The 25490-nt window shown below is 56.0% G+C and overlaps 1 protein-coding gene and 1 long non-coding RNA gene across 3 annotated transcripts in view; one reads left to right on the top strand and one right to left on the bottom strand.

Moving 5' to 3' along the window:
* Positions 1 to 2142: 2142 nt before the first annotated feature.
* The window catches only part of TTBK1 (tau tubulin kinase 1), a 41470-nt gene continuing 18122 nt past the window's right edge, over positions 2143 to 25490 (bottom strand). The window contains exons 14-16 of one of the 2 annotated variants that reach the window (XR_009009558.1): positions 6126 to 7684; positions 3113 to 5458; positions 2143 to 2747 (exon numbers count right to left, since the gene is read on the bottom strand). Coding sequence is in view for 1 of the 2 variants with exons in the window: in XM_057555179.1 (XP_057411162.1) it covers positions 5074 to 5458; positions 6126 to 7684 (1944 nt within the window). In the remaining variant the exon portion in view is untranslated. Of the gene's footprint in view, positions 2748 to 2826; positions 5459 to 6125; positions 7685 to 25490 lie in introns of those variants that run through there. The other variant, XM_057555179.1, reaches the window with a different exon arrangement.
* LOC103000511 (uncharacterized) lies at positions 20217 to 25130 on the top strand. Its single transcript, XR_452130.2, has 3 exons — positions 20217 to 20294; positions 23858 to 23920; positions 24234 to 25130. It is a non-coding gene; the product is annotated as an uncharacterized LOC103000511 (long non-coding RNA).

Here is a 25490-nt window from a genome sequence, read left to right as displayed (position 1 = left end):
ATACTTAGAATATATACCCAAGAGAAATGAAAACATATGCTCACACAAACACTCATAAATGAATGTTCATAGCAGCATTATCCATAATAGCCAAAAGGTAGAAGCAACCCAAAGTCCATCAGTTGGTGAATGGATAAACAAAATGTTGTCTATCCATACAACAGAATATCATTCAGCCCTAAAAAGGAATGAAGTACTGATAAAAACTAAATATGATGAACCTTGGAAACATTCACCTTGGAAGCTGTGTAAAGAAGGCAGTCACAAAGAGCCACATATGGTGTGATTCCAGTGATATGAAATGTCCAAAATAGGCAAATCTATATAGAGCCAGAAAGTAGATTAGTGATTGCCTAGGGCTGGAGGGGTTGGGGGGAAATGGGAGTGACTGCTATAGGTATGGAGTTTCTTTCTGAGGTGATGGAAATGTTCTAAAATTGATTGTGATGATTGGTTGTACAACTCTATGATATACTAAAAACAAGGAAGATCTGTATTTTAAGACATTGTTGGGTGTAAAAATCATGTTTCAGAATAGTAGGCGTAATATGCTCCTCTATTTATAAGAAATATATATGGAGAGAGTGCTATTATTATAAACATAAAAGAAGGGCTGAGATGGTATACACCAAGTGGTTCACAGGGGTTACCTGTAGATGGTCACATTTGTGGATGGGAGGCTTTCACGTTTTATTTTATATGCTTTTAGCACTTGCCTTTTTACTACAAATATGACCTGCTTTTGACATTTTTGAACAAGAAGGAAGGTAAAAGCATGTGGGGGCCCCACTGAAAGCTAGTGAATCAGACCCTAGAGCCCCCTTGCATCACGTCAAAAGAAAGGGGGGCCCAGGAAGTCACGGAGGGAAACAGGAGATGGTTACACAGGTTCTGGAATGTCAGAGCTGTGGTGGAGTGGTCGTCTCGGAGGGAGAGCAGGACATCAAAGCCTGGGCCCTTCTCCCTCTGATCCCAGACAGGGCTGGGAGCCTACCCTGGGACAGAAATTGCTTACGTATTGCCTAGGTGAAAGATTCACACATAGTGAACCTAGGATCCAAAATGCAAAAAGTACAGCAAGTACACTACACTGCAGCCTCCCTCCCCCCAGCTCGCCTCCCAAAGCAACCAGAGGCCTCTAACTCATCTACACAGTTGGACATTGCACACACAGTTCTTTTACTGTATACAAAAAGCCACCTCCTTCATTGTAGAGCTTCACAGTACCCCACGATATCACATGGGTGGCCATGTTCTACTAACAGGCCCCAATTAATGGACATTTAGATACCTTCTGAGCGCTTGCTTTTACAGGTCTACAGTCTCTTACCCAAACCATTGAAAATCTTTTAGAATCCAGAATATATTAATATTTAGAAAGGCAATTCAGTGCATATTCCATATATTATGAAACACCCTAGTAGGATCTAAGGCAGCGCCGTGCAATCAAACACATTAATATTTCCACTGCAAACATGTATGATAAATGGAATTAATAAAGACTATAAATGGTCTTGGCAGGTTTTGATACCAAATGAGTTTATGCCAATCTAATGGGAAGACTCCCAAGTTTCAGAACTTTTTGGCTTTCGGAATTGCAGATGAGGCTTTGCAGAGTTCAAAGAATGCTGCCATGAATAACTTGGGACACATATCATTTTGCAAGTTTACAAGTATATCCATAGGATACATTTCTAGGAGTGGAGGCTCTGTTCATTTGTGATTTTCATAGATTTTGTTAGAATAATGACCATTTATCTTCCTTGCCTGTAAGCTGCTGTACTTTATGGTTTTCCAAACACTTGGACTTTTGTCTGTTAATTTTGGGGGCAATGAAAATTCTTCCTCCCTCCCTCTCTGCACAAAGCTAGACTTAGAGTCTCTGGGAGCCAAGGGAGCCAAGAGAGCCTGAGCTTTGCTGTCAGAGACAGCAGGACCATCCCCTTCTACCAGTGTAACCCTGAGCAAATTTCCGGTATCCATCCTGAGCTTCCATATCCTTTTCTGTAGACAATCTGCCTCCATGACAGTCCCTCCCCACTTTCCCACCAACCTGCTCTCTTCTCTCCTGTCTACCCCCAGCCCCAGGGCCTGGGCTTTGCCCTCTCTCCCAAAGGAAAAAGAGTCCAGGCCAACAGAAAGAAAGGTCCACAGGCTTTTTAATGGTGTGATGGCTACTTCCCTTCCGAGACCCGATCTAATCATGACAGGGGCTTCCAGGGGGTGGGGGTGAGGGGTGGACAGGTGCAAGGTGGGCAGAGGCCATGCAGTGACTAGGAGGGGTTGGGGAGGGTGTTACATTCTTTTTGGCATGTAAACATTCTTCAGTGGCTTCCCCAGGGGGAGGGCAAGGGCAACTCTCTGCCCCCTACCCCATGGCCACCAGGGCTGGTCCCCAGAGCTGAGAAGACTGAGCAAGCCAGGCCCCTGCGAAGATCTGGGAAGGGGGCAGCCCACGTGTTTGGGGCCCGGCTCCTCGCCTGCACCTTCTTCGTGCACAGTGCGGCTGGGGAGGGGAGGCATGTTTTGGGGTGAGCAGACCTGCATCCGAGCCAGTGACACAGGCTGTGGTGATGAGGAAATGCTGGAGGGGTGTGGTGGTGGTTGTGGTGGTGTGACACTCTTTTATAGAGAAGGCGCTCAGGACTAGGAAGGCTTGGTGGCGGGGAATGGGTGCCCAAGGGGGAAGAAGCTGCAGCTGGGGGTGGGGGCACTGGAAGGTGTGGTTTCCTCTGCCCTGGATCCTTCTGAGGGAGAAGAGCAGAGTCAGTCCCCTAGCCCCCTCGCACACTCGCCCCTTCCTCTCCTCCCCCCACCTCAGTGACATTCAATGACGCAGAGGCCTGAGGTCAGTTGGGAGCCCTAGGGAGGTCCGGAATCCCAAAGGCAGACAGGGTTTTGTGTCTCTGCCCAGCTCCAGTGCTGGGTGAAGCTAGAGGGTGGGATGGGCCTGGGGCTCTCTCAGGCCGCCCCCTTTTCCCTCCCAACACCAAACCAGGGTGTTGTTGGTCCTGGGGCAGGGGTGAGGCTGGGGGCCCTACATTCACAGTTCGGTTGGTGGCAAGGAGCAGGCCCAGGACCTGGGCACCAGGGGTCATGCCCTGGTCCCCACCTGGCACGAGCTGATTGTCATTCGGAGAAGCTCTAGGTGGGAGGGAGTGGCCCTTCCTCCACCCCCTCTGCTGGATCCAGAGGGCAGCAGAGGCCTTGGGAGGGTCTCGGGTTGACAAAGAGGGCTCTGTCCGGAGAGGTTTCCTGAGTGTTCTGGGAGCTTCTGCGTCAGCATAGGGTGAACCTCGAAGGCCATCCACCCTGGAGTGCTCCCCTGGGCTGGTCTGCAGAGAAACCACCACCTTCGCATAGAAGCAGCTGCCCAAGCTGCCGACTCTCCATCAGGGGCTTCAGCTGGCACCACCAGGCTTCTCTCGGGGCAAATTTCCTCATGGGCATCCTTCTAAGTGATGGTGGCTGGATGCTGCCAGATCACTAGGGCGGGCTGGGACCTTTCTTCCTCTTCCCTTGGTTGTCTTGCCTTGCTGTGACCCAGGGAAGAACAGAGGGGCCAGGCCAGGGGGCAGAGGCTGTGTGCGCTGAGGATGGAGAAGGCCTGCAGGGGACCTGTCCCAGATAGGCAGGGCTGGCTATCCCTTCTGCAGCCCCTTGGCCCGGATGTAGGCAGTTGAGGCTGATGATGAGTTGGGATGAACTATGCAGGAGCCAGACCCAGGAGGAGGCCCCATATCCATTCATGGAGCAGCAGAGGCCTCACCCGCTGCAGGGACTGCTCAGCCGCATGGGTTGGGATTAGGACAAGAGGGGACAGGCTGAAGGGTGAGCTGGAGGCGGAGGGGACTGGGGCTGGACCTATCACACAAGCATACAGTCTGGAAGTTAGAAAGGCCTTTCTGCCTTGAGTCCAGGGGCCAGCTGTCTGTCTGTCTGCCTATTTCTGCTCTCTCTCCCACTGGGGGAGATGATGGTCTGATCCAGCCTACTCCCCACAGGCAGGAGGACAGGGAGGGTGACCCAGCTAGAACTGAGTCCCTGAATCTCCAAAGGGCCAGTGCAGAGAAGATGATAACCAGCCATTCTCCACCTCCACTGAATTCAGGAGAGAGAGGTTGGCTGAAACCGCAGTAGGCAAGATTGAGGTTAGATGGCAAGAAGGAATTCCTGATGGTGAGGGGTCCTGAGCACTAGATCCAGGGACAAAGGGAAGGGGTGAAACCTTTTTTAAAGCCCCCCTGCAACTTCCCATTGGGAAACACTTGCCCAGGAAGGCAGCCCACACACACTTGATGGTTCCCACTGAGGTCCCACACAAACTAAGGGGGAGGGGGTCTTTGCACCCTAGAGGCGCAAGGGAGCACCCTTCCCCCATCACCTGTCCACTGCCTCCTACAGGGGTGTCCAGGATGGTGCTGACTTTGGGGCAGGTCAGACCTGCCCCCTCACACCACAGTAGACCAATGGCTCCTAGGTCTCACCTCCCCAACCCCCGTCTGGCAGCTGAGAAGAGCCCTTTCCAACCACCACAGCTCCCAGGAGACGTGAGATTAACCCCTAGTGGGAGGCTGGAGCCTCCACTTCTGGAATTTGAGGCTGCCTTTCCGAAAGGGTTGGGGCGTGTAGCTTTGGCTGGAAAAGGGTCAGGAGAAGGGAAAGGCGCCGCAGGATATGTAAGCAGAGTTCCCTGGGGGGGCTTGGAGAGCAGCAGAGGCCTGGTGGTGAGCGGGGCGTCCCCATTCGTGGAGTCCTTGGTGAAGAGTCGCTGAGCCTTCCCCGGGGCGTAGGGTGAGCCTGCCCCACCTGAAGGGTAGCAGGGGGAGGGGCGGAGACGGGGAAGGATGGGGAGGCGGACACTCCCCCCGCGGCGCCGCGTCCCCTTCCGCAGGGCCGGCGGGTGGGCGCGGCGTGTGCTGGCGCGCGTCCTCGCGGGTGCAGGCAGGAAGCTGGGGCCGCGGGTGGCGCGCGTCAGGCGCGTAAGGCTGTGCTGGGAGCTGTTCCAGTGTGGCCGGCTGCAGGTGGGGGGCCGGGGTGAGGGTGAGGGGCCATGGAGCGCCGCGCGCGTCATTATCTGGCCCCAGCCCGACCCCCCGCAACCCCCGCCCGGCCTTTGGTTGCGCGCTGAGTCTGGAGTTTCCCTCTGGGTCCTTTCTTGGGGGCCCCCGGGGAGGGGGTGCCTTCAGGTTGGGCCCGGGCCTGCGGGGCGCCCCGGGGTGGGGGGGGGCCGGGCCGGGCCTGGTGCGAGGGGGAGGGGCTCTCTTTGCGGGACAGGGACCGGCTCCGAGGGGAGGCGCTGGGATGGTGCGCGGAGGAGGCGGGGAGGCCAGGACTGCGCGGGGCTGGGGGCCTGGTGCCGGCTTGGGTTCGCCCTGGGCCCGGGCCACGGCCGGGGGGCTGTTTGGGACGGAGGTCAGCAGCAATGGCCGTCCCTGGGGGCTTCTGCAGCTGGAGCCTGCGGGAGGTGCGGAGGGCAGAAGGCAAGACACAAGAGGAGGGCAAAGAAACAAAAAGACATTTTCAGAATCTCCCTGGGCACTGAGCTCCAGAGTCCTGCATCCTCAGAGCTGGATGAAACTGAGGAGACCTTGGCACAGATGGATAAACTGAGGCATGGTGCCCCATCCTCCAGAACGGGACCTCTAAGGGCCACACACTCCCAGGCTGCTACCAAAAGAGCTTGCTCCAGGCTTTCTTTGATGTCTCTGTTTTATCTTTAAAATTCACATGGATTTTACATTCTACTCTATTATATACCCATGTTTATATTAATATGAATAATGTTTTCTCCCAACTATTCTGGCCTTTATCCTTTGGCCTCAAATGCCCCATGGCATACCAGAGGCTGTGTGTGGACCCCACTGGCCCCCATCAGCCTTTTCCCAAGCCCGGCCTCCTTGGCACCCCTCCAGACACACTCACTGCAGCCACTCCCTTGAGCCCAGTGACAGGGCTGGGAGCTGAGTCAGAAGAGAGACTTAGCTGGGGAGGTGGTGGACAGGAGGTGTGGCTGAGGGTCCTTCCTGAATTATCAATAGCACTTGGCTCCAGGGAAGCCTCTGCTGGTGGAAGCCTTCTGTAGTCACCCTCTGCCTGCCCCAGGACTAGCAGCAGTTTCTCACCTGCTGGTGATGGCTGTGTCAGATGCTGGGGCCGCGCCTTGGGGTCTGTCAGGGGGCTGCTGGGCTGCGGCAGGCGTGGGCATGCGGGTGCTGATGGGGCGGGGGATCCGGCTCCGGGTGGCAGCTGCCCGCCCGGCTTTCCTGGGCACCGCGGGCTCAGAGGCAGGCGTGTCCTCCTCGGAGCCTGTGCCTGAGAGCGTCTCAGAGGCACGGCGCTGCTCCTCACTGGAAGAGGATGAGGCCCCAGAGGCCAGGCGCAACAGCAGGCGGCCCTGCCTCTTCTCCATCACCAGCCGCGCCAGGTCCTGCTGTGGTCGGGCCCTCTTGCTCCACCGCTCTTTGGCCGACAGTGAGCCTGAGGGCTCCGAGCCTGTGTCCTCCTCAGACAGCAGGACAGGGATTCGGCTCCTGGGGCGAGGGCCTGGCATGGCATGGCGACTGGGGGAGATGGTGGCCAGTTTCTCGGGACCTGGCTCCAGCAGGGACGCCGGGGCTGGCCCATCGGCAAGGGCTGGGCCATTGGGCAGTGAGTCTGTGGTCACCTCCAAGGGGCTGCTCCCGGGGGGGGCGGACAGGACACAGCTCACCAGCCCTGATATGGCAATGCCGTTCTCCAGGTACACGGAGGCCCCCTCCTCCTCAGCCCTTCCATCAGAGGGCACCTCCAGGCCCAGCTCTCCCCCAGCGCTGAGCTCCTCAGACCGGGAGGCTTGTCCGCCGGAAGACATGACATTGAGGTGGGTTTTCTCTGCAATGTGCACAAAGGTCCTCTCGACTTTGGTGAAGGGCGAGGAGGTGACTGCCACTCCCCCTGCCCCTATGGTCACTGCCCCAGCCCCCAGCCCTGTCCCGGTCCCAGGGGGCTTGGCCTCAGACTTGAGGACGGAGGATAGGGTGCCTGGCTCAGACACGTCCAGCTGGCTGCCAGTGGGCTGGGGCCGTTCGTGCTGAGGAGTGAGGGCAGCCAGAGTGCCCAGGTCAGGGTCGGGGGCCAGGTCGGCAGTGACAGGCGACTTCTTCATGTCGCCAGGGGAGACGAGCACCAGCGTTTTGGAGCCCTCCTCAGGCTCCAGGTCCCCGTCAGCCATGGAGGCTCGGCCCCTGGACTCTTTCTGATCATCGGCCAGCAGCGTGGACGGGGCGCCCTCCTGGCTCCGGTCCGTGCTCCTCTCGCTGCCCTCACTGCTGGAGCCACTGTGTGGCCCCAGCACCTCCCCCAGGGCCACTGCCTCCTCCTCCTCTTCTTCCTCCTCTTCTTCCTCCTCTTCCTCCTCCTCCTCCTCTTCTTCTTCCTCTTCTTCTTCCTCCTCCTCCTCCTCCTCTTCCTCCTCCTCCTCCTCCTCTTCCTCCTTCCCATTCGTTTGAGGCTGAACAGGAGCCAGCGGGACCTGCGGGGTGGCAAGTAGCATGTACGAGAAGTCCACCCTCCGGGCCCTGTTGAGCAGCCGAGCCCGTTCGCGGTAATCGGAGAGATCCTTCTTGTAGTCCTGGTAGGGCAGGCTCAGGGGCACGGCTCGTGGGAGACCATTCACCTCAAACGGGGGCGCCACGGAGAATACCTGCAAGGGGCACACACAGGGACCCACTGAGGTCACTCCCCCATCCTGGGCCGGAGAAGGACTGACTGCACTCCCAGGCTAGGAGGCCCATGAGAGTGTGAGTTCCACTAGAGCACATGCTGGGGCTGTTTTGCTCATTGCTCTGTCCCCAGGGCTTAGAATGGTCCCTGGCACCTAGTAAGTGCTCAATAAATCTCTGATGAATAACTGTGTTCATGCTCCAGGTCCCCTGAGGTCCCAGGCCTTGATCCTGGTGGCTTTTCTGTCTACCAGTCTCTCCTTTACCCCCACTCTTCTGTATCTTATGTCTATCCTGAAACCCAGAGGCAACTCTAGTTCAATCAACAGAAGAAAATGACAACTGCAAGCCATCATAGCCACCATGTAGGAAACCAGGTCCAGAGAGAGGCAGCAAGTGTCTGGGTCAGCCCTCACTGCTTCCTCACAGGGCACACAGTTCCTCTGCAGCCAGGGAGCTGGCCACCAGGGCCACCAGAACCTGTCAGACAAGGGCAAAGTTCAGGCCGTCCTCCACCCCTTGAAGTGCAGGCTGGGCCCCTGGAGCTCCAGCCCCCTTCCCACCTGTCTGTCAGCCAGGAATTTTCCAGTCCTCTATAGGTATGTTTTGAGTCCACACTTCCTCCAAAAACTCACAGCCAGCCTATGAAAGGCAGTTTCTTTTCACTTGATTTAAGTTTTACCCTTTGAAGCTTTGTGCAGAGTTCTTGGCAATGTGATGGCATGTCCTTGGTTTTCTACATTCTTGCCACATCTCCCCTTAGCCCCCTTCCTTCCAGACTCAAAAGGCCTGACCATCTTACCAGGACCTCAGCTGCTGTGTCTTCTCTAGCTCCGCCCTTGTCAATCACACACATCCCCAGGCACCCACAATGCGCCAGGCCCCATTAGGGCTGACATGGCTTTGTTCCTGGTGGGATGGTACTGATGGTATCCAGCACTTTGTTAGCCTTTTGAACACACAGGGCCTCTGTTTTCCTAAACACAGCCCATGCAGACCAGAAGCCCTGGAGGGGCTCCAACACCTTCAGGTGCCATCCAGACTCTCAGGGAGTCCTGCCAGGCATTCCTCTTGAACATCTGTGTCTGCTGCCCTATGCCCATGGGCACAGCCCTGTCCTGCCTGGTGGTTCCCCAGCCATCAACCTGTTTTTTCCATTCTGCATTGCCCATCCGTTCTTCCTACAGCTGCCCAAGTGATCTTCCTGAAACTTAAATCTGATCCTATTTGTCTCTGCTTCAAACCTGCAGAAACCTATGGTGGGTCCCACAGTCCTCAGGAGACAGATTCAAACCTATAGAAACCTATGGTGGGTCCCACAGTCCTCAGGAGACAGTTTCAATCTTTGGCTTGGCACATGAGCATCCCCACCCCCCACCTTGTCCCCACCCCACCCCGTGATCTGACTCCTACCTTGTGCTCCAACCTCACTTTGAGCAGCACCCTCTGGTCCCCCACTTATGTTCCAGCAGTTCTCTAAATGCCTCATGCATCTCACACTTCTGGGTCTTTCCCCAGGCAGTTTCCTTTGCCCAAGGGTTCCTCTCACTCTCTCTATTGACATGACAAATTCCTGTTCTTCCTCCAGGACCCAGCTAAAACAGCTCATTTCCCCAAAAGCTTCTTGTCCCCCCACCAAGCAGACTTCATCACTCTACTTGTTTTCCCACATCCTTCCATTACAGAACCTCCCATCCTCTATTTCACAAGCACGTGTTTACATGGCTCTCTTTCTTGATAAACACTGAGCCTCTTAAGGGTTTTTCATTCATTCATTCATTCATTCATTCAAGAAGTCCTTGAATGTCTATCGTCTTGGCCGCTGTGTTAGAGGCTGTGAATTTGTGGATCAGCAAGACAGATCTGGTCCTTGTTTCATGGAGTGTGAAATCTTTAGATTAGGAAATTAAATGGGGATAATGCATTCTCCACAAAGGCTGTGACCATAAATGAGGTCATGTTAGCAATGAGTCTGGCTTATAGCAGTTGATTGATAAATGTTAGCTCCCTCCCCACCCTGCTCACTCTGGTTTGAAGATCATTGATCCCTTCCTCAACCCCAGAAACTCCTGGATGCCACACCTGTGGGCGGGGGGCGGGGGGTGGGGAAAGAAGGGGCTCTCCCAGCTGAGGTCTCTGTGCAGTCAGCCCAAAGGCTGGTGGAGGGGAAGGAATCCCCAAGGCCAAGATTTGCTCAAGGCTGTGACTTCTCCCTTCCTTAACTGCCATAATCTTCCTCACAATCAGACCATCAGTGAGGCCTTGATGGAGTGGGGAGGAGTGATGCCAGACAAAATAGCATCAGACACCGGATAGGACCCCAGCACACTCTGGGGTGTGTTCTGATTATGTTTTTATCCTGTCTGGCTCAGAACTCACCCACCCAGCACTAGATACATCCTACCCAGCAGGGATATCCTTCAACCCCACCAAGCCATTCTTTCTCAGCAAAACCTCTGCCTATTTTCCCTGTCCCATCTCTGACACTTTGGGCATCCCTGTTAGAACCACCTTTTCCCCTGCCATCTGGCCAGTTCTTGGATCTCTCAGGAAAAGCCCCATCCATAGGATGGATCCTCTGCTCACAGTGCCCACATTAGATGATCATAGCTGGAATCCTCTCTCCTTTCATCTCAAAGCCCTCCCCTTCCATTACATGGGAGGGATGAGGGATGAGAACTGGAAATCAGGCATCACTGATAATATCAGACTGGGAAACTGAGGCCTGGAGAGAAGCATCAACATGCCCAAGTCACAAAGCACACCACCCAGGGTAGCCCAGAACTCAGAATTCTTTCCACTGCCTCACTGGCCTCCCATCCTCCCACGTGGAGAAACTCAGGACCCTCTGCCCTTTAGCAGAGCTGTGAACCTCAGTGTAGGGACAGGTTTGCCCTAAGCATCACTGCCAAGCCCACCCTGGCCTGGACATGCTGGGTTTTCTATTTCAAAGCCCCTCCCCATCTGGCTCCATGTTGGGGAGGGCCAGGGCTGGGCTCAAGCTCCTCCCTCCTCAGAGAGCGGGAAGTCCTCCCACACCCTTTCTGGCCTCTCCTGGATGCCTGTGCCCAATGAGTATTCATCCATTCGCCCATGTGATCCTGTGCTCATTCAATCAGCAAACGGTCACTGGATAGCCTCTGTGTGCTTGGCCCTATAGACCTGAGGACACCATGGGAGGGGGACAGCAGTGACACTCTCCCAGTCTATCTCAGAGGGAAGAAACAGTGCTGGGTGTCACCAAGCGGAAGTGGGGTTCTGGGGAAGCTCACACCTTCCTGCTCCCTTCCCAGGGCAGTGGCCCTTTATGATTCCAGTCTGCTTATTGTGGTACTCCAGCATGCTTGGCACAACGTTACTTGGGGGTGCTTTTTAAAAAAAACAGAGCCCTGAGTCCTACTCCCTAGATTCTGTAGGTCAGAGATGAGGCCCAGAAATCTGTTTCAAAGCTCCCTGGTGAACCAAAGGCCAAAGGCAGATGTGGTGAGGGTGAATAGTGTGGGAGGAGGAGAGGCAGGCCTTTGGAGCTGAGACAGAGAGAATGAAAGCCTCAGCCCTCCCCCTGCCTCCGCTGAGCCCAGAGCAGCAGCATGTGGCCTCACCAGCTTCAGAACTCAGCCCAAGCCCGTGTTTACTCCAGTCAGCCGGAAAAGTGAACAGAGGTAGATGGACCAGACTCCCAACTGCCCCTGCCACCAACAAAACTGGGCTCTCCTCAGCCTTGACTTCTCTGCTACTGATGCTGGAGACAGGTTACTCCACATACCCCCATCCCCACACAGCGTGCATTGAGCAACTCTTGCCTGGACCCTAGCCAGTCCCAGACATTGTGCACTGCACATCAGCCCACAGTCCCAAGGTCAAAGAAGGGGGGCTGCCGACGGACAAGAGGAGTGTGAACTCTGACACCCCGCCCCTCCCTCACTGCAGGGCGGGGAGGGCTTTGTGCCTCTCACAGCAGTGCCTCATCTCCTCCCTCAGCAGCTGCCCAGCGCATACCTCCCATCTCCCCTCCTCCCCAGGGGACCCTCCCCCCACAATTGCCATAATTTCCCAGACTGAAAATTGGAGATGAGAAGTCAACAGGGTAGCTTCCTCTGCCCACCTCTGCCTTTCCCAGATTCTTCATCTGTCTGTCCGGGTCTCTATTCTTGAACCACATCTGCCAAGCCAAGAGCCCTCCCTCTGCTCCTCCACCCCACACCCAGGGGTGCCACCCCCCCCCCCCCCGGGCACACTGGCCTATGGCAGTCATCTGGGTGGAAGGGGTAAGATGACCTGGGAAGGCAGCTGCCTACCCTAGGTCTCTACAGATCCTCACATACTTGACCCCCAGATCTCAGTGTCCCCAGCCCCTCCCTGGCTGCCCCAGGGCAAGGATCTGACAGCATGGGGACATTCTAAATGCTCTGCGGGTCAAGAAATGCAGCTGTAGCTAGCCCTTCTTCTACCCGCACACTTGCTTTAGGCCCCAAGAAAAGTATCTTCCTCTTTTGGTGCTGTGGCTGCAGGCTTGCAGGGGTGGGGTGGGGACAGAGAGAGGGTGAGCCCCCCTCCACTTTCACCCTCTCTCTCTGCAGTCTCCAAAGTCTCTGCGAGCCTCTCCTTCTTTGTGTCCCACCCCTCTCCTTGTCCTAGTTCTCCCTCAACCCACATTCTATCCCTGCATTCCCTTGGCTCTGCACAATCCACTCTCTCACTGATCCCCCTCAACAGACCATTCTCCCCCAAGCCAGGGCTACTTCAGACCCCCCATTAAAGCAGGGGGTGAGGGAAGGCTCCAGCGCCCTTCTCTCCCACAGGGCTCTCTGGCATTCTGGCTTCCCACCCCCAGCACACACTTGGCCTCAATTGTCTGATCCATAGGAAACTGATTAGTGCGCCCACCTTCCTACTCCGCATCCCCCCTCCAGCAAGTTGGCAATTTGGAGTCGGCCCCAAAGACCAGAGTCCACCCCCAAAGCCCTCCTGCGGATGAAAGGAGACAGCCAGCCGCCTCGTGAGGGTTGCTCAAGTCCAACTAGGCTGAAACCTCCGGTCCCCTCCCGATCTAGCCTGTCTTAGCAGAGGTAGGAGTGGGGCTGGATCCATTGATCTGGAGTTTGCCCCCCACCCTATCTCTGAGTCAGCAAAAGACTAGACCCTGCCCTCTGCCCAGCCTGGCGACCCCAGAATTGGTTCTGCATCGAATGGTGGGTTAGGAAGGAGGAGGGTGAAAGAAAGCAGGCGAAGTGCAGGTTCCTGGAAGGCGTCTTTAATCAGGAATTGGTAGTACACAAGCTCGCCGGATTGTCTGCATTAACATACAGGGACTTTAAAAGGCACAAGATCCCTCGCACAGCGACGCGTGACGGCGGGGCGCCCCCCACCCCCGCCTGTGCGTGGCCATGTGCGCGGGGGTGCGTGTCCGTGTCCCACCCCCCTCCCCGGCGGCGCCGCGCGTGTGCGTGTCAGTTTCAAGTGTTGGATTTGTACAGTACTCGCAGTCTAGGGGCGGGGTCTCAGTGCATGCTCTTCCACCCTGGCCCGGGGCCCCCCGACGCCGCTCTGTACACTGAGGACGCACCCCGGAGAGAGAGAGAAAGAAAAAAAAAAGCGTCCCATCTTCCTGTGTGTGTGTGTGGTTTCGAGTTTTTCGTGCATGCTTATGCTGGCCGGGGTTGGGAAATAGTGCAAGCTTATAATACAGTATTATTGCAGTACAAAATGGGGGGGGGTTATGATGGGATGGGGAAGCCCAGGAATAAACAGGCTGGGATTCGGGACCTCCGGGAGGGAGGTCCTCTCGCCAACCCCCTTCCTATCCCTCGCTCCCCTCCCCACCTCGATCAGGAAGTCTCCCAACAATGGGAGGGGGCTCCTCGGGTCCCTGGAGGGAAAGGGCTCAGGTGGGCCCCAGGGCTGAGCTTCCCCCATCCCACCAGTCTCACTTCTTAGGGGGCAGGGGCCAGCCCTCTCCTCGCTCAATACTGTCAGCCACAAGGGCCCCGAACCCCGCCTCCTCACCCTCGGAAGCCCCTCCAAGTGGGGGGGCAGGGGTCGACGGAGCAAGTGCAAAGGAAGCAGATGTTGGTCCCTGAGTTTTATTTTCGGGGGTGGGAAGAGAGAAGAGCTGGAAGTGGGGGCATGTTTGGGGACCCCCAGGGCCCTCGGTGTAAGTGGGGTGGGGCAGGAGACACGGACGCAGGGGCTTGGGCCAAAAGGGGGTGTTGGGTGGCTCTGAGAGACCTAGGCTCAAAGCTTGGGTCCCCCTCAACTCTGGGCTCTTTGGCATCCAATTGCAAGGCCAGTTATTTGGGGCGGGGAGGGGGCAGCTCTGTAGGTGGTGAGGTAACTGGAATCAGGGATGGGCGACAGGGGCTCTTCGAGCCCGGAGAATTGGCCAGCTTGCCCTCCCAGCCCTCGTCAGCATCCTGCCCTGAAGCCCTGAGGGGCGAGCCACCACTCCAGCCCCGCCCCGCCCCGGGCCAGGGACCCTGCGACCGAGAGCCTGCGGAGGGAAAGCTAACACAATCACAGCGCGGGGCGGGGGCGGCGGGCGGCTGTGGGCGATAACCCGGGGGAGGACTTTAGCAACAGGCAGCTCGGCGGGGGCGGGGCGCAGAAGCTGACACCACCTCGGGTCGCACACGTCGGGGCGCCCGGGAGGGCAGCTCTGGCGACGTGAGGGGCGGGTCTTGAGCCGGGGGCTCAGAGGCCTGGCGGTACCCTGATCACGCCGCTTAGCAGCTAGTTAAAAACACAGAACGTACATTCGTGGTGCGACGGCCGCGGGGGCGGGTCCAGGGGTCGGGGACAAAGGGGAATGTGGTAGATGGGGTCCCGATACAGTGATAAACCTGCGAGAGGGGCCCGGAAACACGATCCTCTTGCTCTCCTGGGCGGGGGGCCGCTAGTTTGCTGTCCGGAGAGTGCATGAAGCGTGCGTGCAGCTATGGGGGTGTGTGTGTGTGTGTGTGTGTGTGAGGGGGGGGGGCTGTTAGTCGTGGCAAGGTGAACCCCAGCCCCCCCACCCTCAGAGCCTGTGCAGGTAGAAGGGAGGGTACGTGGTGGGATGCACGGCGGAACCAAGTGGAAGCGGAGGTCTAGGAAGGTTCCCATAGTCCTTTGGGCTTCATTGCCCCTCTTCCCCCACTGCTTCTTAACTATTCACTTGGGGGGCTGGGGCCATTCAAGCCCAGGGGCTCCCTAAGCTGGGAAGCCCACTGGGTGATGTGAAAAACCATTTGGGATATTTGAGGGATGTGGTCCTCAGGCTGGGAGCCTCTCCCTTAGGGAGAAGGATGCTTTAAAATTTTCAGAGGCTGACCCCACCAGTCCCAGGGGGCACCTCTGTCCCTAATGGGAATAATGCAAACTTTGGGGACATGCCCCCCAACTTAAGAAGAGTGATTTGGCACACTCCTTGTTACCAAGGAGAAGGACTGCCCATGGGGGTGGGCTGATTCCTGCCCTATGGGTTGGAATCTCAGTGGAGTTTGGGGTGGGGTGGAGTGGTGTTCGGGCCCTCCTTAGAGGTCTATGCTTCCATCCTCAGGTACCAAATCAACCCAAGGACAGCAGGGGATACAGCATTATGCTCCCACAGCCAGGGGCCCCCATATCCTCCCTAAGCATGGTCCCCTCCCCTGGCCACCCAATATAGACACATTGCCACAGCTCTTTCTGCCCACCCCAGTAGCCCAGGCCCCCCCAACCACTGCCTGGGCAGACAGCACCACCCCTCCCCAGAAAAGGAGATCTAAGCAGGGCAGAGGAGAGAAATAGCAAAGGAGGGTCCTGGGCCCCTCCACAGAGAGGAACCCTGGCTTTTCCTGGGATTGGAGGGGCCTGCCCCTCTTGGCTGGGGGAGCAAGGGTTAAGGTACCAGCATGGCTCAGAGTTTCCACTATTCCCCCATGTGCTGGGCAGGGCTATTCCCCTTTTCCCCACAACTGGAAACGCAAAGGAGGTTGCTGGGTTCGGGATGCTAGCGGCGGGGGTGAGTGTTGAATGGTTATTGCTGTGACCCAAGCTGCCTTAAGTGGGTGGGGAGGTGTCTATTCATTACTGAGAATTTACTAGAGCATTTTTCACTGACTCAGGTTCCTGTCCCACAGAGAAAATACTGGTCCTCTGAAGAGGACCCCACTTGCCATGAACAAATCCACCGGCCCACACACACACTTAGGCACACACACCATGAGCTCACTGACATGTACACACAGCACACAGCCCCACTGGCCACGAACTTCCTTCTCTTAAGAAGCCCACCCAGTTTGAGTTCCTGGGGCAGAACACTGCCCCCATTTGACTGCTACAGCCTTGGATAGATTTGGGGGAGTGGGGGAGTCCTCAGGCTCAGAGAGGTTCAAACTGAGTTCAGGGTCTCTGCCTGTAAACCGGTTTTGTTTAGCTCACACAGTGATTTTTCTTTAAAAAGTTGTTGCTTTTAAAAAATTAGAGCCCACTAATTAAAAATTGTGAGATTTCACTTAAAAATTGGAAGATACTGGCAACAATTGGCTGAGCTGAGGATGGTGGTGGTCCCTCTGTTTACCACAATCCCCACAAGTGCCCTCTCCCTGACACTGCTTGGCTCCTGTTGACATGTGAGTTGGTGACATATCACATCTCCATGGTCAGTGGTCACCAATGCCAGTACCTGCCCTGCCTGTGAGCCTGACCCCAAGGATTCCACCAATACCACTGAGGACAGGGTTTTGAGCACCTGCTTTCTCACCGGAACTCTTACTCCGCGCATCTAATCCCCAGAGCTGCTATGGGATGCTTGGGGCCATGTGGGATTGAGAGGTTGGGGTCTCTGGAGAGACAGGGTCCAGCCATTTCAACCAACCCCAGTACTCTGGAGTGACCCCCACCTGGACTCTGGGATGGAGAAGGAAGGAGAGTCTGACTCATAGACAACTTCCTTCTTCCTAGATAGAGCGAGGAGGGGCCAACCAGAAAGGACAGTAAATAGTAAATAGACCAATACACAGACTAAAACGCTTTAAAACTCCCATCAAACAAGACCTCAGTTATTCGGCATTGGTGGGGTTTTTAATATGCTTTTGTAAATTAGATATTCTGATTAATCCATTTAATGCAGATAATACTGGGATCTACTTCCTAGGCTATTATGAGGATTAAACAAGTTATTTTTGTAAAGTGCTTAGATCACTGCCTGGCACATAATAAGCTCTGTGTGCCAGTGACTGTTAAATAAAATAAATTAATTAATAATTGGAAGCCACCACTACATGCAGGGTGTGACTTTAAAGTATGAAAATATCATTTTCCAATACAACAAAGAGTGCTGCTTCTTTTCAAAGACGACCTTGGGGAGGCTATGTGCTTTCCCCAAGCAGGGTATCATTTCTTGAAACACTCTGACCTCTTCTTTGGGAAACCCAAAGGAGCCTGACAACACTCCAGGTCCCTACCCAGCCTGGGACCTAGAGACAGGCACCCCAACTCCAAACCATGCAGGGCTCTGCTGAGCTTCACATGAACTTGCTCCAACACACGTGGCTTCAAATGGCCTTAGATGTTCCAAAAGTCAAAACTACCCTCAAGAGGCATTCCTAGATGGAGAGGGTGCTCTTGGCCCAGATATCCTCAAAAAGAAACAGATTTTGGAGAAAGGAGAGTGGTGGGTGCAGGCTTAGCTCACATGGATGAGACATCCATGAGAACAGTTTGGCTCAGGGCACTGCCCACCCACTATGGCATCCCTAGGCTGGGGCAGGGGCCCTGAGATAATCTTAATATTATCAAGATCACTTCCTGTTAGTTCAGAGCTTTATGGCTTATAAGACAGTATCTCCTCCACTACAGAGGACACGTAAAAGGATGTCCCCCAAAGGACAAAATGTTTTGAATCATGATCTTACTTTGAAGGACACACCCTCTCCCACAGTTATCAGTTCTGGTGTGTGTGTGTGTGTGTGTGTGTGTGTGTGTGTGTGTGTGTGTGTGTGTGTTTGTGTGTGTTTGAAAATTCAGCCACTTTGGGGTTGCTAAACAGGATTCCCCACCTCCAAAAGCTTTGGAAACAGTAATATGTGTTTAATGCTAAAACGAGGCTGAAGCTAGTGCCATCATCTTTGATATGTCACAAGGCACTTTGGGATCTTAGAGTACCTCACGGTGCTGGTCACTGAGTGGGAGCTGTGCTCAGGGTCGGGTAGTGGAACCCTCTGGAAGGAAATGCCAGATAACAGAGTGCTTGGTTTCATCTAATCCCAGATAACAGGGGCCCTTCCCCCACTGCTGCTGACTTTTAGAGTGGCTGGTGGACAGACTCCCCCTCATTTCAGCCCCTGCCACTAGCTGGAGAGGATGGAAAGAGAGCCAGAGGGTAGCAGGGAGAGAGGGGGGCAGTGCCAGAAGGCGGGGAGTAGGGCTACTGTCCATCCCACCCCCTCACCTTTGTGCTTTGTGTTTTCCCTCTTTTCTTGAGGGTCTACCCTGACCCTCCTCTACCTTCTGCCACCGCAGGATGCAGAGCCACACAGAACATCCCAGAGGGCAACAGAGGCTTGGACTTGAGGAGGTTCAAAAATGAGCAGTCAGGATGGGGGTGGGCCCGAGTCTGGCTTTCATTCCTCGATGGAGAGGGTGCTCTTGGCCCAGATATCCTCAAAAAGAAACAGATTTTGGAGAAAGGAGAGTGGTGGGTGCAGGCTTATCTCACATGGATGAGCCATCTATGAGAACAGTTTGGCTCAGGACACTGCCCACCCACTATGGCATCCCTAGGCTGGGGCAGGGGCCCTGAGGCCTCCACCGCAACCAGAGACAGGAGTTGAAGGGAGATGAGTTGGGAGTGAAGCAGACATCAAGAGAGGAAGGAGGGAGAAAGAGGAGCCAGGATGATAGTAGGTACATAGGAAACTACCAAGGACTGCCCAAACATCTTTCTGACTCCCTAACACACACACACATGGACACTCATACACACCCACACACACAGGACTGCAGCACTGTGCAACTTCAGTGGATGCCATTCACATTACGGTCTATGTAAATGGCAGCGCAAAGCCTGAGCATCTATCTGTGGCAACCCTGCCATATGCACAAATGCTCATACATAAGCACACTCATACTCATAAGTGTACCTGCATGCACACAAGCACACACACAGACGCAACCTTACTGCAATAAACATTTTGCAAACCTTCAGGCCTCCTCCCCTCCTTCCCTCCCTATACAGGCACTGCCCTTCTTGGAGCCATCTTCACCACTGCCGCATTCCCCAGGGGAACAGAGGTGCTGGCTGACATGGGCAGGAACGAAGAAAGAGAACCTTGGGGGTCCCTGCAGTGACAGGTTGGGTGCTGAGAAACAGGCAGAAAGAGCATAAGCAATCTGGCATCCTGATCCCCCACCCATCTCCAGATCCCCATCTGATCAGCCTACCAGGTGCTCTGCTGCTCTGTCTTCACCACCGCCCCTGGGGGGCAAAAAGATTGGCTGAGCACCCACAGGAAGGAGTCACCCTCTGAGAGGGGCAGTGGTGGGACTGCTGTGTCTGGAATTCGTCCTGAGCTCACAGGTCCTACCTCATCCTTTACAACCACCCTCTCTGCCACTGCTACTAGACGGGGTCCTTTCACCCCGAGGCTCCAGCTCACCTTGAGAGGCAGACCCCAGGCCCCTGTTCATACTTGCTCAGCTCCTAAGGAGCTGAGCCAGGCAACCAGTCCCTCCAGTGGATGATGGCACATATGCCTTGGGGGAGGGGCAGCCTACAGTGGATTGAGCTCCAGGCCTCCTGGGTTGAGATGTGGGAGGGCAAGGACTCTGTCCTCTGTGACAATGGCATGGGAAGCGCTCACTGGGTCACAGGGCTGCTTCCTCCCGTACCACTGAGTGTAGAGGCACTTTCCCACCAAGCCCCAAATCTGGCTGGCCAGGTCCCCGTCTCACACACAGGGCCACACGCCTTGCCCCACGCGGATAGACAGACACACAGCACACCAAGAGGGACCCAGTCTCCTGGCACTCCCCTCAAGGGTGGACCAGGCCCGACTATGCCAAGAGATCACAGATTAAAAAGAATAAGCCCCATTCCAGACTGACTCTGACCCAGCATGCCTCTCCCTGACACCTTGGTTTCCACTGGACTCTGGACTCACTGGTGGCTCCAGCCCAGGGCCCCTGTCCTGTCCCAGAAACTGCACCAACAGCCCCATCCCTCCCTGCACCATTTGGCTGGCACCAAGCAAAGGGAGATGATGGGGGGTGAGGGGCGGGGCGTTACAGTACGTTGGGCCAACGTTATAGGGGGCTGTATTGCATGATGGGGAGGGACAGGGTGTATGAGTGTGTGATTATTGCGTCCTGGGAAGGAACCACGGTCTCTGCCTGCTCCCCACCCCCCCCCACCTGCCCCCTCCAGGAGGGGGGGGGCCCAGCCTAGGTCTTGTGCGTGAAGCGGGCCCACACCTGCTGCAGCTGTGACCGCGAGATGCGGAGCACCGAGGGCACGAGTCTGTGGTTGCCGGCGGCCAGGGGCGCGTGGCGCCGGTGGGGCGCCCGCACGGGGCTGCTCTCCGCCGAGCGGCTGCGCTGAATGAGGGAACCGGAGGAGCCGCCGCCGCCAGGGTGAGGGTAATGCTCGGTCTCCAGCGTGGAGGAGGAGAAAACGGAGGACGCCAGTCGTCGCAGGGGGCTGTACCGCGGGAGGGAGTGCCCCGAGAGTCTGTCCTCCTCCAACTGAAAGAGACCAAGAGAGTGGAGGGAAAAGAGGCGTCAGGCACAGACTCGACAGCTCCGTCTCGGGGGGCCACCCCACCGCTGACAGCCCCTGCGGCACCGGCGTCCCGGGCAGGTCGGCAGGGTCCAGCAGGGTGCAGAGGGGTGCAGACTGTAGTACTTTCCTGCCTCACAATCTAGGCTCCAGCCTCCAATGCCCTTTCCCGGCCTCCTCCTCACACCATGGTCTCCTTGCAGAGACCTTGGTCACTCACTTTCTCCGGGATGCCTTCCTGGCTTAGCTCTACATAGCTCGGGGTTCCCTCTGGGCTGGGGAAATCCTGCCCCCCAGGAAGGCCGCTCTAAAATGTATTAGCATCTGTGCACCATCTGTCTTCCTGGCTGGACTCCATGCCCTTCATGAAGTCTAGAGAACACCAGCTACAAGCCCTCTGGGGTGGCACTCCTGCCCCCATGACAGGGGCAATCAGGGTCTCAGTGGCAATGTAGCAGAGGGTAGGACTCTGAGGTCCGACTACTTATGTTTGAATCCCAACTCCACCACTTACTACCTGGGTGACCTCAAGCAAGTTACTTTACTTCTTCATGCCTCAGCTTCCTCATCTGTAAAATGGGGGTAACTATGGTTCCCACATCATAGGACCTTTGTAAGGATCAGATGTTATAATATGCAAAGCCCTTAGAACAGTGCTGGCCATGGTGTAAATGCTGTGTCATGTGAACTGTTTTATTACCCTTTAAATCACTCTTGAGAATGAAGAAAGGGATAGAGGACTGGGGGGTGGAGGAGTCGATCGAAATCATTTCTCCAAGGTGGCTTTTTCCCTGTCCTCTGCAAGGTCAAGCGGCATGGCAGGGTGTGGCCGCCTCACCTGGCCACCGTTGGGAAGAATCCCGCCTGTGCCCTGCTGCCCTCGTGCCCTCAAAGGGAAAAGGGAAAGTGGGGCTCAGTGTCCCAGGCTTATGGGGATGGAAATGGTGACTTGGCTGTCATCAGATGTTTCCCATCCTGACCCCTAGCTCTTCCTGGGACTGAGGCCAGTTTACATAGCTTTAGGCGGGGCCAGTGAGGACTGGCTGGGCCAGCTGCTAGAGGGCTGAGGAGGAGGGGGCCCCTGAGGCCACTGAATGGGGGTCCAGGGACCCAGCATGGAACCTCCAGCAGAAAGGCGAGGAGACAGAATATTCTGTAGGATCATCTTTGCCCTCACTCTGCTTTCCCTTCCAGCTTCTTTGTGGCCAAGTCTAGGATCCTTCTGAACCAGTCCTGTCTGCACTGAGGGTTAGGGGTCCCAGGCCCACCTGGGGATACTGAGGGCCAAAGGTACCCACAGTTGCCCACAGCCCCTCTCACAGCACATGCGGGTGGCTCAAGTTCAGCATCTCAGCCAGAGTTTGGTCAGCTGCCAGAGGGATTTAATCCCAGCGTGCTCCTGCCCTTTCAGGCCAGGTACTTCTTGTGGCCACCTCCCTGTCCTCAGTGCCCCACTGAAGTGTCATGTCTCTGAGGCCACCCCAGCTTCCCAGGCAGGCTGGCTCCCTGTTCCTAGCAGAAGAAAGTTCTCTGTTATCTCCCTATGTCCCTTGACTGTAAACACCGTGTCTCCACGTTTGCATCCCCACCCCACCCCCTTGACTGTAAGCTCCGATTCATCTTTGTCCCCCAGCCCCTCGCACACGTGGCAGGGAAATGCTCTAGGGGCTGCCAAACAAATGTCCATGTACTCAGGGAATGTTGACCCGCTGGGTTATCAGCCAGAGACAACCTGGAAGGAGGGTAAACATCCCTCCCCCAAATCACACACTCTGTCCGCTGCTCTCTCCTCTGCCCTGGCTTTCCCGGTCACTTCTAATTTGCACCGTAAATTCCGGAGAGAAGAAAACAAGGTGTGTGTAAGAAAAAAATTGAAGTATCATGCTCTGCACACCAAAGAACAATAGATGCTCTAAAACTGCCTGCTTCCACATTATCCTCGTCCCGGCTCCCCACGGGGGTAGGTGACAGAGTTGCAGGTGCTCCTATCTTAGGAGCTGTTAGGAGGAAGTTCACACATCAGACACCAAGCAGACGGAGCTGGGACTAGGAGGGCCTTCCTTGCAGAAAGGCGGCAGGGTGGGGTCCCTATAGAGACTTCCTGCCTGCCCTGAGCCGCTTAATCTAGTTACATTACAGGATGGGGGGAGTTCCACAAACTGTGATTCCAGTGTGCAGCCAGCTTTGGATCCCCCACCCAGGCTGGGCTCAGGACTCTTTCCAGACCAAAAGAAGGAGAACATGTGCCAGTCCATTCCTCCCTCTTCCCCTGCCCTTGGTGAAGGAAGGAGTCAGCTTCACCCTGCTGTACTGAAATACTCCAAGACATGTCCTGCCCCGTGTGCTCACACCCAGACACCCACAGAGACTGCACCACACACAATGACACGCCCACAGGCACACCTGCTGCCACAGTCCAGCCAGCAGGCGCACACACATGTGTGCATGCAACACACACACACCCCCCCCAAAGGCTCTTTCTGATCCCGCACAAGTCATCTGCTCTCTCTGGCCTGTGTTTGCTCCTCTCTTAAACCCACAGTCCTCAGACTGTGTGGCTCCGGGCACAGCCCTGGAACCAGCTGCCTGGATTCAAATCCTGCTTCTACCACTTAGCAGCTGGTGACCCTGGGCTAAAGACTTAGCTACTCTGAGCCTCAGTTTCCTTACCTTGTAAATGGGGATGGCCTCTGCACGGTATTGTTGTGAGGAATACACGTGTAGAATATGGAATTTCGGGAGCAGTGCCAGCTGTTATATCCTCGTTAGAACTATCATGTACTGTGATGATTACCCTGCCAGCTGTGACGTTCTAGGCCTCCATGGGTCGCCACACACTCGCAGACCCACTACGCGCTCTACACAGACACTCCGACGTGCGCCCACATGCGTGCGTACACACACGGACACGCCCACACACCGCTGCACACTCTTGGGTAAGCTGACACTGACATTCTATGGCACACACGCAGCCATGGATGCTGACCAGCCTCCCTCTGTACGGTGTGGGGAAACCAAGGCCCGCACACACCTAACATCCCCTCCAGACTCACACGACTCATCAGCTCATCGCTCACTGAGACAGGCAATGCCCGCCCTTGTCACGAGCAGGACCTGAGCCCAAGACTGACTGTACGACAGGCCTGAGCCTGCTCCCCCAAATCTCTCCTCACCCCCTTGGCTGGAATTCCCCAGTGTGAGGCTGACTCCTAGGACAAGCGGGGTTGCGTCTGAAGGCGAGAAAAACCTCCCAGATAGCTCAGCACCCCGATTCTGACACCCACTTGGCCTACAGTCACCAGGAAGGGACTGGAAGAGCCCAGGTCCAGAACTCGGCCTCCTGATTTTAATTCTGGGCTTTCTCTCCACCCCACACCACCACCACCTGTCTCCTTTCCTCCACTCTGCACCTCCCAAGAGCACGACCGATTGTGTGTCTGATCTCTGATGCCTCCGGTCCCCGGCACAGAGTAGATGCGCGGTAAGTAGGGAATGACTAGGTGATGAATGAATGCGTGAATGAATGAGAGGGGAGCAAGGGAGCCCAAACAGATCTTGCTCCTTCTCCTGCTTCCCAGGGCTGGTTCTGGTGGGCACAGTGTCCAGGTCAGCAACACAGCCATGCTGCCCACATCCTGCCCCAGCTGAGCCTCCAACTCAGGCTGGCTAGGACCTCTCTGGGTGGAAGCTCATGGTCCCCACTTTTTGAGCCCCCAATTTTCCAGTGTCCAGGGCAAGGCCAGGACGAACACTCCTCAGGATCTTGGGTCAGAGGTTGTCTCTTCTACACACAGGGATGGGGCCTAAAGACAGCCCTGCTTGGAGCTGCCTTCTCCAGAGCACCTGCGATCTCCCGGCCAGACCTCCCGATTCTGAGCACACAGCGGAACTGGCCCCGGCCCTGCACCTGGCATCTCCCAGAGCCTTGTGCGTGCATGCCCCCGACGTGGGACAGTCCAGTGGAACGCGGCACAGCCCCTGAGCCCTCTGGCATCACCTCCTTGGCTCTCCCCAGTCCTCTGAGGGAGCACAGACCCCATTCAGCACCCAGGGTGAGTGTTGGAGCCACTTCCTGGATCAGAGGTCAGCCTCTACCCCACACAGAGGAGCCAGGCCTGGCCAGTGGCCTTCTGCCTATTCTGACACCCCATGTTTGCCAGAAGAAGATAACCAAAATACCATGAGACATGCTGTGGACCCTCACCCTGGCATTTATGATGCAACCACCATCTGGCCCCTCCCTGCCCGTCCTGCCTTGTCCCCCAGTCCTCCCACACAAGAAGGTGCCATGGCAGCCTGACCAGGTCCACCCAGGGCCCCCAACATGCCCGCCCCTGTGCCCACTTTAGGGTCCCTGCTGCCCTGGCTCCTGTTCTCCCCATCACTGTCTGAGCGTCCTGGTCCTCAGGGCTCACCCCCCACACGGAGCCTGCCCTGACCACAGGACATCCCCTGCTGCCCTCATCCCCTTTCAGCAGCTCCTTCGCTGACTTCCAGGAGCCCTCTCCCCAGGTGTTCCACGCTCTGACCCCTTCATCTCACTCTTTTTCAAGGGCTCCCTTTCCTTTCACCCCTCCCCTCCCAGATGTGAATGTTTCCCAGCTCTGCCTTCACCCTTGGCTCTCCCCACCCTCTTGGGTGTCCTCTTGGGTGACATCATCCACTCCTGTGGACTACAAGACCCCCAAATCCATATCTCCTGCCGAGATCTCTCTCCTGAGCACTGATGTCTCCACAGTGGACATCCCACAGGTACCACGAGGTCATTGCATCCAAATCTGAGTTGATACTCCTTTTAAAACCACTCAGTGACGGCACCGCCACCCACCCAGAACACCGGCATCAGTGGAGAACCCCTCTGCTCCGTCACAGCTCCCTCAGTCCTCAGCCAACACCTCTCGGCTCCATCCACCTTGCCCCGAATCCAAAGTCCCCACCCTGGTCCAAGCCACCAGGGCACTCTCCTGCTGGCGCCTGCCATGTGGCCTTCCTGCTGATAGTTTTGTGCCCCTTCAATCCATTTTCCACACAGCAGCCAGAGGGATCCTTCA

Source organism: Balaenoptera acutorostrata, chromosome 10 (genome assembly GCF_949987535.1).
Source record: "Balaenoptera acutorostrata chromosome 10, mBalAcu1.1, whole genome shotgun sequence".
Taxonomy (NCBI): Eukaryota; Metazoa; Chordata; class Mammalia; order Artiodactyla; family Balaenopteridae; genus Balaenoptera; species Balaenoptera acutorostrata.
This window is presented reverse-complemented; position numbering and strand designations above follow the sequence as displayed.